This window comes from Labrus mixtus, chromosome 7 (assembly GCF_963584025.1).
Source record: "Labrus mixtus chromosome 7, fLabMix1.1, whole genome shotgun sequence".
NCBI lineage: Eukaryota > Metazoa > Chordata > Actinopteri > Labriformes > Labridae > Labrus > Labrus mixtus.
Window position 1 is genome coordinate 19,038,605 of NC_083618.1, and position 18,568 is coordinate 19,057,172.

Below are 18,568 nucleotides of genomic sequence, written 5' to 3' on the forward strand. Positions count from 1 at the left end.
AAGGAAAAGAGTCCGCCCTCAGTTTCCCTGAATTAATTCAGCTTTGCGGCTCATTTTCTTCAGTGCTTGGGTGTGTTGACAAGGAGCTAGTGCTTTTCTCCTGCCCTGATAAAGAGGCACGGTGTTTATCTCGGCACAACCTCTTCCTCCTCAGCTGTGAAAAAGTCTCTCCGGGCGCTCCTCGGAGTCAAGTCTAGACCAAGCAGTTCTCAAAAAGCAAAGACCCACTCGGATAGATTTGACAGCTTTGGTCTGTTTAAAAGAGGATAAGACAGTGTCCCAGTTCCCCCCCCAAGGAGAAGTAGTGGATACTCTGTCAGTCAGTAATTAAATCCTACTACTGTGGGAGGTGTTACTCTCCTAAATGAATGGAAGTAACTGGAGAGGTGGCTGGTATGTTTTAATAGTGTTTGTCTAGATATTGTGGTGCAAGGGCTGACTTTGGTTTGAGGCTCGAGAGAAGAGCATGACGAAGGAGGAGTTGTGGGATCAGGTTGTGAATCATAATTAGTCCACTTCAATCCTTCTTACGTTCTATTACCATCTTATCTCGCCCATATGTTTCTTCACCTCCCTCCCTTAGTGGTCTTTTCTTCCTGTCTCTTATCTGCTCATTCTCTCCCTCTCCTGACTCTCTCTCTCGCTCCTTCCATCCATCCATCATTTCACTCCTCCGTCAGAGCACTCCTGACAGCAGCTTCTCTTCCTGATAACAAGCAATGTGCAGTGGTCCTGGTGGACAGGTCAGGGAGACCGAACTTGGCCTTTTACCTGCTCGTTAACGCCAGCGCAACAGGGGTACAGGCGGGCCAATTACGGGGGAAGGTTCAATCAATAGCCCGTCACTTTGCCTCCCTCTGTTGGCATTGCCTCTCCTTGCCCTGACTGCTTTACTGACTGCCCATCTGGGAGTGTGTGAGGTTATTGCAAGCAGCTTGAAAGCCTGCATAATTACGCTCTGCCTGCAGCTGTACCCAGATAACACTAGTGATGGACGCATCCAGCAACCCTGCATAGGTGGGTGGATTTGAAAGCCTACCACTCCCTGAGTAGACTGTTACCATTCTTTCAGAGTCTAATGACGCTGTTTTTTTTTTTGTGGATCCCTTCTACCCAAACCTAATCTAAATTTTACATTATCTCGCCTGTTTAACCAGTAAGTATCCTCTGTTGTGCGCTTCAAATGGTTGATTTGACGCAAGCATCTGGAAGAACATAATGGAATTTCCTTTTTGTCTGTCTTGCTTTATGACTCTGTAAGAAGACAAGGCTCGAAGTGTGATGGTGTGTCTTTGCCCCTCTCCTGTTCTTCATCTCCTGTACAAGTGAATTAGAGACTTCTGCTGACTTGAGTCAATGCTGCCCCCCCTTGTCCTCTCATCAAAGTAAGATGTATGAGTTAAAGCCATCTGATTATAAGCAGGGGCTTCGGAAGGTTTTTTGTTAGCTTAAAAAAAAAAACTGGCCTTCCTCCTGCAGAAGAGGATCCTCTTTTTAGCCATCCCTTTACATTCAAGTCATCCTTTCCAGAAAAGACTGTGATTCCAGGCTCTCAGTGCGTGTTCCTTGCCTCTGATGGTGGTGTCCTTTCTGCACTGGCAAGATCAGAGTGCCTCTGTGCAATTCTAATCAGTGCAGTGGAGGGAGAGACGGGGTGAGGTGGGGTAAGGTTAGAGAGAGACAAAGACAGAGAAGACTGAATGTGTGTGCATTTGGATGAGGAAGAAAGGGGGGGTGAGATGGAACGAGAAGAGAGATAGATGGTGAAGAGAGAGAAAAAGAGTGTGTGCATCTGTCTGTGTGTGTTTGAGAACCAGAGGCAGAGAGCGAGACAGTGAGAGAGAGTGCAAGCCAGAAAGGGGGAGAGAGAGAGAGAGAGAGAAAAAGAGAGAGACAGAGGGAGGGGAATTGATATAGTGGGAGAGTGAGGGAGAGAGAGAGAGAGAGAGAGAGAGAGAGAGAGAGAAAGTGGTTACGTGAAGCAGCACCCCACTTCATCAGGCAGCATACGGCAACCCTGCAGTGCGATCACACACTATGGGAATGGGGTTATGAGATCGAGAGCGAGAGAAAGAAAGCAGAGAGAGACGAGAGTGAGGAAGGAGGGAGTCAAAAAGAAGAGCTTGAGGGATTTGCTTGGATGAGAAGAGGGGGGGGATGATCACTGAGTCCGTTGCCTGTTGTGGATGTGGGAAAGACGTGGCAGCAGCAGCAGCAGCAGCAGCAGCAGCGGCAGCAGCGGCTGAGGTTGAGGCAGATCTGAGGTCTCCTGTGTAGAAGTAGTCGGCGTCAGGACGTTATGCCCTGCGAGCAGTGAGGGGTAGCGTGTGAGAGCCAGGAGCAGCTGCTGTGACTGCATCTGCGCTGCCTGCATGTCTCAGACAGGCAGGGGATGCAGCAAAGCTCTGCCCTGAGCACACAGGCTGCTAGCTGTACCCAGCAAGGAGAAGAACCAGGTGGGCTGGGGTTGGATTGGGGGGGCGTCTGCCTCAGGAAGGAGCTAGCTGTGGTCCTGCAGTCAGAGTCTCAGAGGCTCACCTGCCGTCTGTTGGATCTGAACCTGGATTTACTGCTTTGAGAGATGAGAGGCACGTTCTCCTCAGCAGCCCGGAGAAGAGTGTGAATGCTGGGCAGCGCAGGAAGCACTGGCACCACCAAGGACAACAAGGTTTTTCTCACTGGTAGACAGCTTACCTGGAGCTTTATCGAGGAACCTATTCTTGGATTTTATTATGAATTGAGGAGTTTGGTATCACTGTGGAAATCCTAAGCCAACGTTTCTTCCTTTTTTTGAAGTAGGATCTTACAATATGTCTACCTGAGCGTACTCCCTGTGGGTCTGGAGTAAGGAAGAGAAGTATTTTAATCAAATGTGTATTCCTTGATCAGAAATAACACAAGTACCTCAACAGTACATTAGAATGCTGCTGCCTTCATTGTATGAGCCGTGTCCTAGCTCTCAAAGAGGTTGACCAATGAAGCCATGGGACTCAGCCAGAGCTTTACAAGTATGTGGTGAAAACACTGACAGATTTCTTTTGGGGGAACTGAATATTTCTGTGTTATACCCTGATGGTGTTATTTCTAATTTTAGAAACATTTAGGCGGGGATAATTTTAGCAGAGTAAACATTTGTGATGTATGAAAATGTCTGATATAATGATAATATTTCCATTTTTCCTAAGCCTGAAAATTATTTACTCTCTTGACTTGTCGTGTTCAGTAGTATTATGTTAATGGACTAGCTAGACACTTGTTTTAACACTCGCTCATCTGCTCACTAAAGGAATGTTTAGTGAACCCTGTTTGTTGGAAGATGCCGTAGTGGCTTAATCCAACATAACTAACGTTACCAAGCTTCAGATGGGCTTCCTTCCCTGCACTACCTCCACCCTCGCCTGACATTTCCAGTCAGTCACACTAACACCAGTGGGTGTATATTAGCCTAGTCAGTCCCCTGCAGGGCTTGAGCTTGGCCTGCAGCACTTCCTACCCTCCTCCTGTGTTTGAGTTAGCTGGGCCCCCGCCTTTACCTTGGGAGCCCCTCACCCCCGGCCTGGACCCTGTCTCCCCCCCACCCCGCCTGGTGCTGCTGCACTCGGCTCTGCCTCTGCTGGCCGAGGATGATGTGGCAATGCCATGTGTCGTCCTCTGAGTGCCGCTGCTACCGGCTGAACGGCTTCTCCCTGCTGAAGCGCTTCCCTCTCTCGGCAGATGGGGCCTGTGGTAAAGCCCTGGACCAGCCGGTCGGAGAGTGGCTGGAGCACGTGGGGCTGCCGCAGTACGAGAGCAAGTTCCTGCTCAATGGCTTCGACGACCTACGATTCATGGTGAGTCACCTGCAGCACGTCAGCTCAGGGGTCGCTGCCACTTTACATCACCCTGTCTCTGCCTGTGTCAACCTAGTTGCATTCGTCTTTTTCTGTCACTGCTCTCCTCTCTCACCCTCTGCATGTCTCTCAGTGGCTCCACTCACCCCCCCCTCCCTCTCTCCTTTTTCTCACTCTCCCCTGCACCCTTTCCCTTCCTTTCCCCCTTCATAACTCCTCTCTTACCTCTGTGCAATGCTCCTCCTGCTCCTGCTAAGATGAATGGCCTCAAACTGAATCTCTGTAAGGACTATGGGCTCTCACCAAAGGGAAGACAAATGACAACCAAAACCTATTACCTTTTACTCAGCCCTTCCCAATAATGCAATATCATTCACTGTACAATTGAATAGCCAATCTTCTGATTCACTGTCACTTCACTTGACCTCTCTTGACCCAGATAAACCTGCACAAACTGTCCTCAGTCTAAACAAACTCTAGTTTCTAGTTAAATACTTTTTTGCATGGTTGATCACCAAATCTCATTAAATCCTCTTCAAATAGTGCTCTGCTCGTGGTGCTTATGAGACTGTCTTGTTAAGACTGCACAGTGTATAATTACACTGCAGCAGCGTGCTCGAATGCTGTATTTATGCACTGAATACTCAAGATTTTTAGATTTTGATGAAACATTTATTTTCTAAATGTATCATTTGAGTAGTAAGTAAATTATGGAAAGCTATTTGTCCGCTGTGATGGATTAGAAGACATGATCAGACAGATTAGTGTTTCTGAAAGGCATTGACACATTTTGCATGATGCTTTGCATTTTTAAACGCCTCTGCATGATTACATATTGATAATTTCATTTAACTGCAGCCAAAAGTACGTCCAAAATTTGACTAAAAGCATTATCATGTTTCCTGTAAAAGCGCGTGTGTAAGGGAACTTGATTTTGCATTTAGCTATGATTGTAGAAAACACAATTACGTTTTCAATCCTCAGGTGATGTTACATTGAAAAACATGGCAGTACACCGTAAATAACTAGACCCAAAGGGCAAATGTGTACATTTTTCAGACCACAGAGCTGCATTAGCACAATAGGCTGTTATGTTACATCAGTTTCTCACAGTTGAGCTGAGATAAGTGGGACCAGTAAGCTCAGAGGGAAAGTGGTTGTATTCGCAAAGTGTTTCAGTGGAGGACCGCTGCTCTCTGGTCTGTTTTTCTTTCTAGTGAGGTCACATATAATAGTCGTTCTATGACCATGTCACACCTGCACACATACTCCATGCCACAAAAAGTTAAATTATCACAACTGGATTGTATTCTGTCAAAAGGTTGCAACTTGACTTGAGCAGTAGTATTTCACCTCAGAGAATATAGTCAGATTAAATAATTACAATATGATATGGATGCTGAGAAATCATCATGGCTGGTGTAAGTCTCAAACAAAAAGGCACCAAGACATTGCAGTACCCAAATGCCAAAATATACTGTATGGTATTAAGAGACAGAGTCGTCATTACATAGTTTCTCAGACAGAGACAAATAAGAAATATTGTAGCAACACATCACCAAAACCATGGTTCAGATAAAATCATCGTTTTTTAATCCAGGTTTGGATCAATTTTAAGCAAAACTAGACAAACATAACTTTGCTTTTCACTCCAAGCAACTTAAATTATTTGGCTTCCAATGAAGCTCATGAAATTCTTCCCCCTTCTCCGTTAGCCATGACCACCCCTCTTGCAACCCGCCCATCCCTGATTGATTTGGATTCCACATGCCTTTTTCACATGAACACACAGCAGCTTTTTTATGCCTATTCAACCGATCGTTATGCTACTGAAACACAACATGCATCCGTCTTCTCTGTCTTTTTACTACACCTCTGCAGGGAACAATTGGCTTTTAAAACTAACAGTGGTACTATTACTCTTTAACACATATTGATTTGTAAATGTATACGTACATACACATTGAAAAGATAACAGGAATGGTATGTAACAAAGGATTCTAGGCTCTTACCAAATCAATGATCATGCATTCATAAAAAATGCAATGCACCTTTACCAAAGGAGCACCTGGACCCCAAAGATCCTTTATCAAAAAAAATATGTTTATGATTTCATCATATTAATATTAGAATATTAAAATTATTATTATTGTTATCCTCCTCGATTCTCAATTTGTATGGATTTTCTATAATCTCTCTCTATAGTCAGAACTTGAATACTATTGTTTCACAAATGCACTAAATTGAACCCCTAACCAAAAGACAACACTGGTAAACCCAGTGCCATAAATCAGTCCTGCTTAATGACATGCAACATTTCTCTTAATAGCCCAATTTAGCCCGAGGTATCAAATAATTATCAAGCTTATTATTAAAAGTATTGGTGTATGTCATTGCCTTACACATTATTCAGACAATTGTTAAATAAAAAACAGTGCAACTTTTTAATCTTATTGTGTTGCAAGATTCTGACATTGGAGATCTCTGGAATATAATTTGAAGAAGACTATGGATCATTAGTCATTCTGATGTTCATTTTCACGCCACAAGTAATGTGTCTTCGGGACTTGATGTATCAGGGAAATAAATCATTAGCTTCACAAGGCAAATTACCCATGGATATTTACAAGGATGTAGAAGATGCAAACAAGGGAAAGGTCAGAGTAGTCAGGCAGACATGGTGAATGTTTTATATCTTGCCCTTTCAGAATGTGCTGGACATGTTCAGATGTGATCAATCTCAGTGGACTTGAACATCAGAATGCTCTGATCTCCTAACTTGTGTTGAAACGAGGCAAAAGAAAGTTCCCCATCGTGCATTTACATTGCATCTTTCCTTCATTAATATTTCATCAGATCCTGCAGCCTGCTCTCTCTAAAACGTTAGAATGTAGAATTGAACATCCATATTGTTACACATTAACTACATCTTCTTTTGCCAGATTATAATTACGCCTGCTGACTCTTGAAAAACTCACAAAATTAGATTTTTTTCCCAAACACTTCCTCTGTGGTGCAGAGCAGCAGAGCAATTCTAATTCACTGTTGCATTAACTGAGTGCATTTAGAGAGATGAAGGACTTCTACCATGGCTGCATCTGCAAGTCGTATCATGTTAAATCAAACCACCATAGCTCATAAGCTATGTAAGAACTGAACCATACATTCCCGTCACATGTTTCAAATGCAGCATGAAATAATAAGTTTGCAGAGTCTCCCGAGGCATCATCAAACTTCAAACCGTGTTAATAAAAGTGGAGAGTCTATTTTGGGCCTCCCTTACATCAGACCCTGCCTCATTTTGACCTTTATTCTCGCGATCAGTGAGTAATCTCCAGACTGCACCCTGATACAGGCCTGTGAACACTGCTGCATTGTGCTCTGAAACCAATCCAGTAAGAGCAGATTGAGTAAAGACTACAGAACATTTTAACATTCTTGGCCGGGAAGAATCAATCTGCGGCAGCCCAGTGGGGAAAAAACGCTTAGCTCCACATTTTCAGGGTTTCTCCTTGTATCTTTATTCCTGCCTGTAAACCGGAATAAGATGACAAAGCAGCTGGAGCGGCAAATATGTACGGCTACATGAAATAGACAAGAATCTGCTTGTCAGGGGAGATTTCAGGAGGTGGAAAAAGATTGTTGTTCGTTGTTCTAAATTAAGAAATTTGTACAAAGTGTAGTGCAATGTTCTGCACTTCTTCTTTGAGAATTTGGTTTGCCTCAACGAAACACAGCCGCACAGAGATCCAGTAGATGCTGCTGCAGCTATGAAGGCTTTGTTCCCTCTGAGTCGCACCAGATCAGATTGATTACTCTTGGCATGCTCAATTCATTTGACTTCATTGTCCTCCCACTCTGCTTGTGTGCATATTCTGCCTGTGTGTTCATGTGTGTAATTCATAAGAATGAGTGTGTTTGCACTGCTATCATTATGCCTAAGTAGTAGTTGCATTGTAGAACAAGTCATGATATTTTGATTGACCTATGTCCTCATGTATGTATGTCAGTACTATATTTCATGTGAAGACTCTGCTGAGTGTGCAGATATGTACATCACTTCATGATTCACAGTATTACGGTATTATTTTCATATATTGTACTGTTGTATGTCCCTATTGTGTATTGTTTCTGTGCCTTCGCTTGTGTGTGTGTGTGAATGTTTGCCTGCATGTGTTTGAGTATGGCTCTGTGTGTGTGTGTGTGTGTGTGTGTGTGTGTGCGTGCCTGTGCGTGAATGCGTTTACTTGTGTGTGTCTCTTGCGTTTGTGCTCGTGCAGGGAAGTAACGTGATGGAGGACCAGGATCTCAGAGACATGGGGATCACCGACCCAGGACACAGAAAGAAAATCCTTCATGCGGCACGCAGCTTGCCCAAGGTACTTAACATCATAACTTAACCTCGGCACTGAGGAGAAGCAGTGACTGACAGGGTCTCAGGAGGAGGTCAACATTTCAGGATGTTTATCAAAATAATGGCAAGCAAAATAAACAGTAAAGGGGAAAACAAGGTTTTAGTGGATGTTGATAAATACAAATGCAGTTTTGTTTACCTGAATAGCAATGACCCAAGAATAAACAGTCCATAATTTACCATTTTTAACCACAGACACTTAGAGGCAAAAAAATCGATATAATTGGAAGGTTTGAACATTAACTTCAAAAGGGAAGAAAAACACAAGGAACTCTCCTTTGTAAAAAAGTAACAGTTCTTTACTCAGTTGGCTATTTCATTATGAAAATCTTTAAAACATGGACAGGTCCCATCCTGAAGAAGACTGGTATCGCCATTATGTTTGGGTTTCACTTCATTCTTGGGTTTTAGCTTGACTTGTGAAACCATAGAGCATTTTCATTGAATTAACAAATACACAATAAAGGTTATTTTCCTTTTTCCCAAAGGGGTGTCTTTGCTTAAACCCTCTTTGGAATTTCTGTGTTCCCTGGCTTCATTCAGAACTAAATCAGAATCCCATTTTCTGTTATGGAGCCTAAAACATTCAAGGACTTTATCTTGGAGTTTTTGGTGAATGACAGTAAACGCACAAATTGTACCAAAAAGCAGAGTTGAATTCCTTGTATGTTTAAAAGTACTTCCAATCCGATTCTGATATGTATTATATATAAAGCATAGATGGAAGTTTGCGTGCTACATTTTTAAATAATGTATAATGTATGCTGCTTTACAGTAGCATTGGGTTTTCAGGCATTTAATCAAGAACAAAAGTATTTGACTACACAGTTTTGATGTGATGGTGATTTCAGAAAAAACGTTAGGAAAAGTAGATTTATGAACAGCATTTCTAAGCAATTATATAATATTTTAATTCCTACTTCAAGTCCCTTTTTCCGTAGAGACAGTTACAGTAGCTACTCTCCTACATTTGTCTTTCCCTTCACTGCAGGTAAAAGCACTGGGCTGTGATGGCAGCACATCTCTTGCCTCGTGGCTAGATGGTCTGGGTCTGCATGAATATCTGCCCAACTTTCTCTCAAGTGGCTACCGCACACTGGAGTGTGTGAAGAACCTGTGGGAGCTGGAGATTGTCAATGTAAGAAGCTGTCTCTTTTATTTTATCCAGGACTGTGTTGGATTCTGGCCTCTTCTGGATGATGGAATGAGAATTAAATTGTCTCTAAAGCTCTTAGAGACATTCAGGACCAGGTGTCACAGAGTGGTCTCACATAGAGTGGTCTTATCGGAGTTATGGCTCACGTTGGAGATTAAGAGGTTTTTTAAAAAAACAATCCTGAAATAACAGAGAGATGCTCAATAATGAAAGTGTTTGCATTAAATTACAACAGAAACATCGCTTAGTAATTAGTAGATACTTAGCTGATACAATCTAAATTGAAGAGTAATGTGGTGATCGATGACGGGGGATTACGATTCGTTTCAATCTTCTTGGCAATAAAGTAAAATTGTATGCCAATTTTTATTTATAAAGCAATCATTTTTGGTGGAATAAACTTGTGAAAGGGATGGAGAAATGATGCTGAATTCGGTTGGTTTGTCCGTTAGTGAGTTTGTATGTGTTCAGACTAAAGCAGTGGTGTCCCCATGGATTCCTGAGATTCTGAGCCTTTGTAAGATGATAAAAGGAGAGGAAAGACATTTAAGGCATATGCTATAAAAAAGTCTATTTTTTTTACTTATCTGAAATGCCTTATTTGTTGTGGAATGAAACACAATTTACTTCCACTTCATTGCAGAGACCATCAAGTTTCTCCTAAAGTGGTATTAATATATTGATTGATATATTTTTTGGGGTAATTTGCCACTACTGATGTTAAAGCCTTTATAAGCTGATTACAATGATGTGCTGATATTATATTTGTTAAAGTTTAAGACTTAAAGCAGTAAAAACTAATAGTGTAGACAAATACATTGTTTATGTTGTGACAGGCTACCAGACAATCCAAACAGGCTCGAACGTGGCTGATAACCCGCGTCTGAGAAGTGATTAGCTTCTTTACAGAGATCATATTTTTCCGACTTATCCGCACATTTCCATGTGTGTTTTGTTTTGCGATAAGTTCAAAGACAGCGGTGGCAAAATGGCAGAGAGCTGCAACAGCTGCAGCAGCAGTAGCCAGACATACAGTATGCAGTGTTAGAGGGATGGTGTCCAGCAGACCGCGACTTAGTACAGAAAGATGGGTGTGAGAGCAGGGCACATTACTTTCAGTGTGCAGAATAGCAGAACTGCCTCTGAGCATCTTGGCAGAACTTGCTCTGCCCATTTCATTTTCCTTCAGCCTCTCTAGCATCTTTCAGCAAATAGCATGAACCATCAGTTTGATCTATGGGCTGGTTTACACTCCCATATAATCCCACGGCTCTTTATTAGTATTTAAATCTTCTCCTATATCACATACCTCATGCATACTGGCCTCAGTGGAATTCTGCACATGAAAATAGTGAAAACAGCACCAGAGATCCAGAGAAAAGACCAGTTGCCTCTCCGTCCTCTGACTCTCACTGAATAAATAATTGAAGCCCTCAGACAAAGAAGCATATGAGCCTGTTATGGAATATTTTGTACCAGCGACATAATTACAAATGTAACATTAATCACTCGACATCCACCTTCACTGGATGAGCATGAATGTTAATAGCCAATTATGCAAATATACAGTGTTAGGATAATGAGTTTTGACTACATAAAATTAACCTATACTACCTCCTCAGTGGGTTTTAGCCACAGAAGCGGAGAAAGCATTTGTAAAAGGTTTAGAGAGACAGAGATGCTGGGGATAGAGGTGTGGCAGGGTGGAATTGCAGCATTAAAATGCCCTTAATTAAAAACATATATCCAAATTGTGACAAATGAAATGGGTCTTTGCAAAACAGTTTTTGAATGGCATGGTTATTTACATATTCTGTCCCATAAATCGTCAAATTCTCTCTCTGTTATTTAAGCACTGTGTAAAAAAAAAAAAAAATGGGTCGTGAATTATAGAGCGTCCTGGGAAGGAGACAGTGCTGTACTTTAAGCTTACGGCAAAACAGATTGAGGCTGAATTATTGACGAGAGTCATTTCTGTTTGCTAGTGGAAGCCTGCCAGAGAGGGGTTCATGCCACCAACTGTGTGTCAGTGTATTTTAGATATATCTCTATTAGCTTAGTCCACAGTAGATAGATGATGTGTGTGTTTGAGATATTTATGAGAAGCCTGCCTTATGTGTGCCCTGAACTTCCCTCTCTAGGTTATTAAGGTTGGTCCCCTGGGCCACAGAAAGAGGATCATTGCTTCTTTAGCAGAGAGACCGTATGAAGAGGCTCCTTCTAAGTCCCGTCGTTTGTCTCCAATCTTGGTAAGACTGGTGATATAGAACCTGATACTCATTTGCATTGTGATAAAGTCTTCTATCGTTGTGCTTTAATAACCATATTATCAAGGTGGCATTTTTCCTGACATCACGCTCAACGAAGGAAGGAAGGAAGCTCAATTACTGATATCAAAAGTGTATTATAAGATTGTTGTTTCAGGTTGCCAATCCTTCTGGTATGGAATCCACAAAATCAGCACCATTTCACAGCTTCACGATTATACAGAAATTAACAATGAACAATGAAAGACAATGAACAGTGATAATCCAAAGGGATATTTGGCCTGAAAAAACCCATTACCAACTGTCACTCAAAAAGCTAACCTCAGCATTATACCCAAAGTGATCATGACGAAAATTTGTCAGAATCTTTCTGTTTTTGGGACTTGCAATCAGGAACACAGAGATTCAAAATGATAAATAAGTATTTGAGCCTCCAACCCTGAGCCTCATGGTAGAGGAAAATGTTGTATGAATGCATGTATTGTGGCATTGACTTGATCTTGACCCTTCCTTGAAGCTAGAAAAAAAGAGTGTGCAGTTGAAAACAATGTTTTAAAGCTCCTCGTCACACAAATGTGTAAATCAGACATCAGCATTGTTAGATCTAAAATTTAGGGTGCGGAAACATGATGTTAATGCTAACCAATTAAGTTAACAGATGGGTATTCTCAATATGGCCAATTAAAAGTGGTAAGTCTGCTCAACTCTCCAATATAACCCAAATTTAGTGATCACTAAAAAAGCTAAAAAAAAAAAGGGTTCACATATGTTGTTCTAGTGCTCAGTATTTAAACAGAGATCAGTGATTACACCCTGTTATCTTTCTTTTTGAACCACAATCCAAACAGAGCTTCAGATAGAAGGTAAACAACGTTTCATGAGAAGCTTTATTTCCATGCCAACATCATTTTGTGAGAAAATGGATCCTTTTTTTTAGCAACCGATGTCTAATTTTGGAACGAGATTCTTCAATATCATTATGTTCACAACAGTTAAATACTGAAGGCTGATTTCCCAGGCAGATTATACTGGCCTGAAAAGAACTGAGTATCTCCTTTGAAGAGGCTCTTTTGTTGAGGATTAGTCTTGGCTGTAGATCAGGGGAAAAAGCCGTGTAGACGGTGCTGTCAAACCATTAATTTGTGCTGTTTGTGTGTTTATTTGGACTCCTTTGTGTGTTTGTTTGTATGTGGCAGTTTCATGACCTCCTGTCCCAGACCACATCCCCCCTCAGTCAGATGGACCCCTACACCAGTCGCTCCATGGACATGCTCCTGCCCTTGACTGAGACGGACCGAAGGCGGAGAGGAGTCGACCAAGACTGTAGTGTTTCTCTGCGCTCATACTGCGAGAGGCCGCGCTCTGTAGTGAGTCCTTCCTCTTTTATCTTCTTCTGGGAAAACACCAAAGAACAGACTTTCAGTGAGCGACTGGCTGAATAATAGAGGAGGAGGCTGTACACAGCCGGATGTGTCAGGCTGTCTTGTCACATGCTGTTGGAGTTGTAGTCACATTTTTCTGACGCAGTGGGCTAACCCAGAGAACCACAGCCACATCAGACTGTAACCAATAAAGACATTAAAGGAGTATTAAAGGTTTGCCATAAGATATAAGACAGCAATGTGATATGGCTTCAAAATGCTTCACTTCAAACATTATGATTTCAAGGATAAAACTATGTTCGAATTTGAATATGCTCATTGGGAAATGGCTGCTTTTGTGTGCATTTACATTATGAGTCACCACTAGTAAAAAGCTGAAATGAAACAATGAAACAAAGAAACGATCTTGTCTAGTAGCTGGTATAATAGAGTGTAGATGTGATGATAAAGACTTTAAGAGTTTGGAAATTTGGTTTGGTAGCTTGGGAGTGCTTGAATCTTTCTTTTTAGGTCGTACAAACTCTGTGTTAGAGATTCACATGCTGACACTGTGATAGCTTTCGCAACTCATTAATAGACCTGGGTGGAATTTACCCATTCAGTATATATATTTGTGGTCAGTGCGTCACTTCCCCTCCTGTTGTATGAATTCTGCCAAAATACTGCCATGACGGGCGTTGAGCTATGGTGCTGGATTATGTCATTTGGAGCCAAGACATATACAGAAGGGATCTGGCTGGTGGAGCCACGGTATAGATGTCCTTGCCCCCTAACCAAAGCCCATATTTGACTTACGTATAACGGGGCAAAGATCCTGCAGGTTGGTACAGAACGCAGCAGAACAGATTCTGTTCTTTCACTGTTCCCAGATTCAATCCTTTGTGTTAATCTTCATTACGTTAACTCTTGCCATTCTTGGTCTACTGTGTTTATTTGGTGAAGAAAGTTTCGGGAGCTGCATTTGTAAACAGAGCTGGCATTCTTGACGTCACATCCACTCTTTTTAGCATAAAAAAAAAAAAAAAACAGATTAAACTGGTGATGAAGAAGGTGCAAAAAGCAAACTCATTCGGGAAAAGAGAAGCTTTGTAAGAGAATTGTCTCAAATCAGCTCTGTGATTGAAGAAATATTCAGTTACTCTGTGCTTCCCTGAAGTTCTTTGATTCCTACTGAAGAATAAAAACCAAGAATAACCCAGTGATCAAATTCGACCAAATGCTAAAGGTCAGCTTACGACACATTCAAAGTCAAGATGGCAGCCCTAGTTTTTCTGACTCACAGATGCCGAAGAGAAAACACATGGGAGCATCCACAGATCAGGGAAATGTTGCCTGATTGCACTCACAGGGATCCATTAAGTTTAAAATCAATACTCATCATTTCCCCCAAATGCTTAGTGGATTATTTCCAATGGTATATTTTACTCTGACAAGTGATTTATGAGAGAGCCAAGCAAAGCCCACTTTGACCAAAAGGCCCAAACCTCGTCGTGAATATTTATGAGCAAACCAGCAGATCATAAAGGACTTCTAGAGAAACGCTGACCAAGCAGACTTCAGCTGCTTTTACACTAATGTGCAACAGTCAGAAGTTGTACCTCACTACCTTGACTGAGATGCAACTGTACATGGAGTCATTGTATCTACAAACGTTCAGTTCCAGTAATAATTATAATAATAGTCCTTTATACAGACTTAGCTTTGTATATGTGTGAAAAAATAGATGAGAGGCTAAAACTGTGAGGACTGCCATTTCCGTAAGCTTTTTTTCCAAGTAAAACATGTTGATAATGTTTCCTCTTCCTGGTGCGTTCACTGTACAGGACAGACAGAGTGAACGACATAAAGACTCTCGTTTAAACCTCCGGCCGCCGAGCCAGTCTGCTACCTACGCCACCGTATCCGCCTGGCATCACCAGCCTGAGAAACTCATCCTGGAATCCTGCGGATACGAGGCAACTGTAAGTCATTTTTGTTGTCTGTTTTTTTTAGCAAGGACACAGACTTGCAATTTTTTATACCATATTCCTGCTTTTCGTCTAAAAACTGAACTTTGAAAAGTGTTTCCATCTTGTGCTCTTTAGTCAATTTGAAGCATGTCAGCAACATAGGCTGTATATGAAGTTGTGAACGTAATCTCTAGTTCAAGTGAAGCCAAATGCAAAAGTGACTTAAACCTGCATTCTTTCTAGTGGCCAGCAGGAGAAGACTGCACTGGTTGTCCCATGTATGAAGTCCATTTTAAAATTCCCAATTACTAGTTTTAAGTGTTATTTAATACAGCATGATTCTTATTTAGTTAATTATGGTCCGATTTCCTGATGATAAATAAGGGTATCCTTAAAGGGATACTTCACCCGTTGAAACATGAATCTGTGTTGACATTGGGTCATATGTAGAAATGTGAAATCAATTTTGAAGTTGGTGCCTTCTTGGCTGAGAAAAGGCAGAAAGTGTCTTTTTGACTCATGTGGATGAGAGACACCAAATCCCAGAATGCACAGCACCGCAGGCCACTCCCACTAAGGTCAGGTTTACAGACATGTTTACTTCAACACACACGCCGTTTCCTCAACTGATTCCGGGATTTCTTCCAGAAGGAATTAACATCTTGGAAATTCCTGGCAGAAAACAGACTCTATGTCTGTGTCCATAGGCAAACAGTGAGAGCACCGACACTACCAGTCCGCCCCAGGTCGAGCCAGCCCGGGCTCCTCGTCCTCACTGCCGCCGACAGGCAGGCATTATGTCTCGGTTGCTGAGCTGGCAGCGGCCGGCGGCGGCCAGCAGTATAGCAATATAGCCCCGAGACGGCAGCCCTGGCGGCCAGCGGCCGAACCTCCCAAAACACAAGACCTGCCTGTCGCAGCAGCCGTCTCGCCGCTATATTTATATTTTTTCACCATTATCAGCTTTCTCCATAGAGTTCCCACCCACTGATCTGTGCTAGGTCTGTAGCTTCAGTGGTCCAAAATATGAGGAACTAGCGTTATAGTTTCCCTCCGCTAACCGCAACAGCTTCCAGTGACGCAAAAATCGTCATTTTGCATCACTAGAAGCTGCTTTTCAGACTTAGAAATACAAAGATTTCCTGCATCTCAGGGGAAAATGTGGGCGGGATGCACGACCATTCAGAAATACTACCAGGTTTCTTATGATACAAAGCTTAATGCAAATGGGTGAAGTATCCCATTAAGGGCATGGCCTCCTGTGAGCCTCTGATGGTACTTCTACTTCCCAAAAAACAAGATGGCAGCTACCAAATGCTAAACTTTAAGCTACATTCACTTCTTCATACATTCTGTGGTCAGAACCCATGTTGGAATACTATTAAACCAACCCTGTTGTGTTTTGATTTGTTCTTTTAGTACCTAGGATCAATGATAATCAGGGATCTTCGAGGTATTGAATCCACACAAGATGCCTGTGCCAAAATTAGGGTAAGTAAAAACTGAAATGCTTTAACAAGTCCCTTCACTTCAAAGAACAAAAGCCTAAGTGTTTTATTAAATTGAGTAAATTCCAGCAAATAAACGATAAAAATGTCAGACATGAGAAGAAAAAACAAAACTGACTTTCACTGTTCCCATTCTGTGCACGTCGTAGTTCATGAATATTACTGTTTAGTGCTGGAACCATTGTGTTTTGTTTTACTGTGTACACTAACCACTCACTCCTGATTGCAGAAATCAAAGGATTCCAGAAAGGGTCCAGTAGTCATACTATCCATTACCTATAGAGGGGTCAAGTTCATTGATGCAGCCACAAAGGTAATGGGAAAGAATGTTTGTGCGTCTCAGTGTGTATTGATCTGTTGATCACAAACATTTCAGCGGACTCTCTCAGCCCCCATTAGGGCCTGATTTCCAGGTAGCACTCACTCCCCTCCTCTTTCCATTAGACCATAGTTGCGGAGCACGAGATCAGGAACATCTCATGTGCCGCTCAGGACCCAGATGACCTCTGCACTTTTGCTTATATTACCAAGGATCTGAAGAGTGGCCACCACTTCTGCCATGTCTTCAGCACTGTGGAAGTGGTGAGTACTACAGCTCTGGAGAAAGGGAGACACATATTAACAATCCCTGTCTACTCAAAACACAAGCATTAAGACTCACTTTCATCTGGAAAACATTAGATTCCTTACGATCCATTGAGAAAATTACTCAGTCTTCATATAATATTTGAGATGTATGACGTAAATTCATCAATTACTAGTCTTGAACATTTTCTTTTGTGTGATGTTGGGTATCCCGCTGTTAAAACAACACGAAGCATCCTGCAGACATTATCTCCTTGATTGGCTCATCGAATTACTTGATTGAGGTTTTGCTCCTGCTATGCATGGCATTTTGGCATTTCCATATACAGGCATAGAAAATTATATAATTTGTGTCTGAGCTTCTGTAAAGGTCAATGGCAATCTTTTATCTTTGGCAGATGAACCACTGTCAAGTGTCTGTTAACTGCAGGGAACATTTTTTTTTAAAAGTTTAACGAAGCCGAAACACAATTTTCTGCCTTCTTTATTTTAATTTAACGCAACTGCTCCATGTGCACAGTGTATTGTTTAATAGCTCTGGCTTTTCCCTAACACTCCGTGTGATATTCAAGCAAGAGCCCAACATATAATTACACAAAGTCACTATCCTGACAACGTGAGGAGCAGCACTTTTGTGTGCAAAACAATATTGTTTTGTGGGATCTACAAATAATTGTTCAAGATTTTGTAAAACCCAATTAAATAACAGTGACTGAGTCTGAAGTCACACAAATTATATTAACTCTTGAATGTATTATCCCGAGCTTCTTGGCTAAAAAGAACAAAAAACTAAATGTTTAGTCAGGTTTGTAAAATCACTTCTTTGGGTTTTTAAGTAAATAATAAAATGCCTTATCTTCGACAAACGCTGTGAAGAAGTTGTTTGTGTGAACACCAGCTGACATTGCAAATTATTGTCTTGTATCACTGAGTCAATACTAAAAATTATACTGATTCAACACTTTATTTTTGTATTCACACAGACACAGACCTACGAGATCATCCTCACACTGGGGCAGGCATTTGAAGTGGCCTATCAGATGGCAATGCAGACCAGGGCGAGACAATATGTCCCACCTACGTCTCTGAGCCCAGAGGTCATAGAAACCAAAACCAGCCGTCCTGTTTCTCAGTCCTGGAATAGTATGCGGAGATCAGCAGTGAGTACCACCTTCACAACCTCTTTACAAATACCTGTTGAATGTGTTTTCTGTGTGTGTGTGTGTGTGTGTGTGTGTGTGTGTGTGTGTGTGTGTGTGTGTGTTGAATTTGCTCCACTTTTCTAAAGGACAGAGGTAAAGTAGAAAAATAATCGTGATTCAGAAAAGGTTCACCGACCTCGTGACCGACTTTTCCCCCTCCTGAAACCCCAAAAGACCTCCTAGAAAGTGAGATTTGCTGTGTATGTGGCTGGAAGTGATGAGTCATTACTTTGCTAACAATTTCATCACGCCCACCCCTCAAATCTGAGTCACTC

General features: G+C 41.8%; 2 protein-coding genes across 10 annotated transcripts in view; one reads left to right on the plus strand and one right to left on the minus strand.

Annotated features, from left to right (window-relative positions):
- Window positions 1–18,568, minus strand: part of LOC132976879 (SAM pointed domain-containing Ets transcription factor) — a 217,033-nt gene that overhangs the window by 81,181 nt on the left and 117,284 nt on the right. The window lies entirely within an intron of this gene.
- Window positions 1–18,568, plus strand: part of anks1ab (ankyrin repeat and sterile alpha motif domain containing 1Ab) — a 43,695-nt gene that overhangs the window by 17,641 nt on the left and 7,486 nt on the right. For 8 of the 9 annotated variants that reach the window (XR_009673744.1, XM_061041093.1, XM_061041094.1 and 5 more), the window contains exons 3-12: window positions 3,715–3,830; window positions 8,111–8,209; window positions 9,236–9,382; window positions 11,542–11,649; window positions 12,864–13,034; window positions 14,873–15,010; window positions 16,418–16,489; window positions 16,736–16,819; window positions 16,951–17,088; window positions 18,075–18,251. Coding sequence is in view for 8 of the 9 variants with exons in the window: in XM_061041093.1 (XP_060897076.1) it covers window positions 3,715–3,830; window positions 8,111–8,209; window positions 9,236–9,382; window positions 11,542–11,649; window positions 12,864–13,034; window positions 14,873–15,010; window positions 16,418–16,489; window positions 16,736–16,819; window positions 16,951–17,088; window positions 18,075–18,251 (1,250 nt within the window). In the remaining variant the exon portion in view is untranslated. Of the gene's footprint in view, window positions 1–2,149; window positions 3,009–3,714; window positions 3,831–8,110; window positions 8,210–9,235; window positions 9,383–11,541; window positions 11,650–12,863; window positions 13,035–14,872; window positions 15,011–16,417; window positions 16,490–16,735; window positions 16,820–16,950; window positions 17,089–18,074; window positions 18,252–18,568 lie in introns of those variants that run through there. The other variant, XM_061041100.1, reaches the window with a different exon arrangement.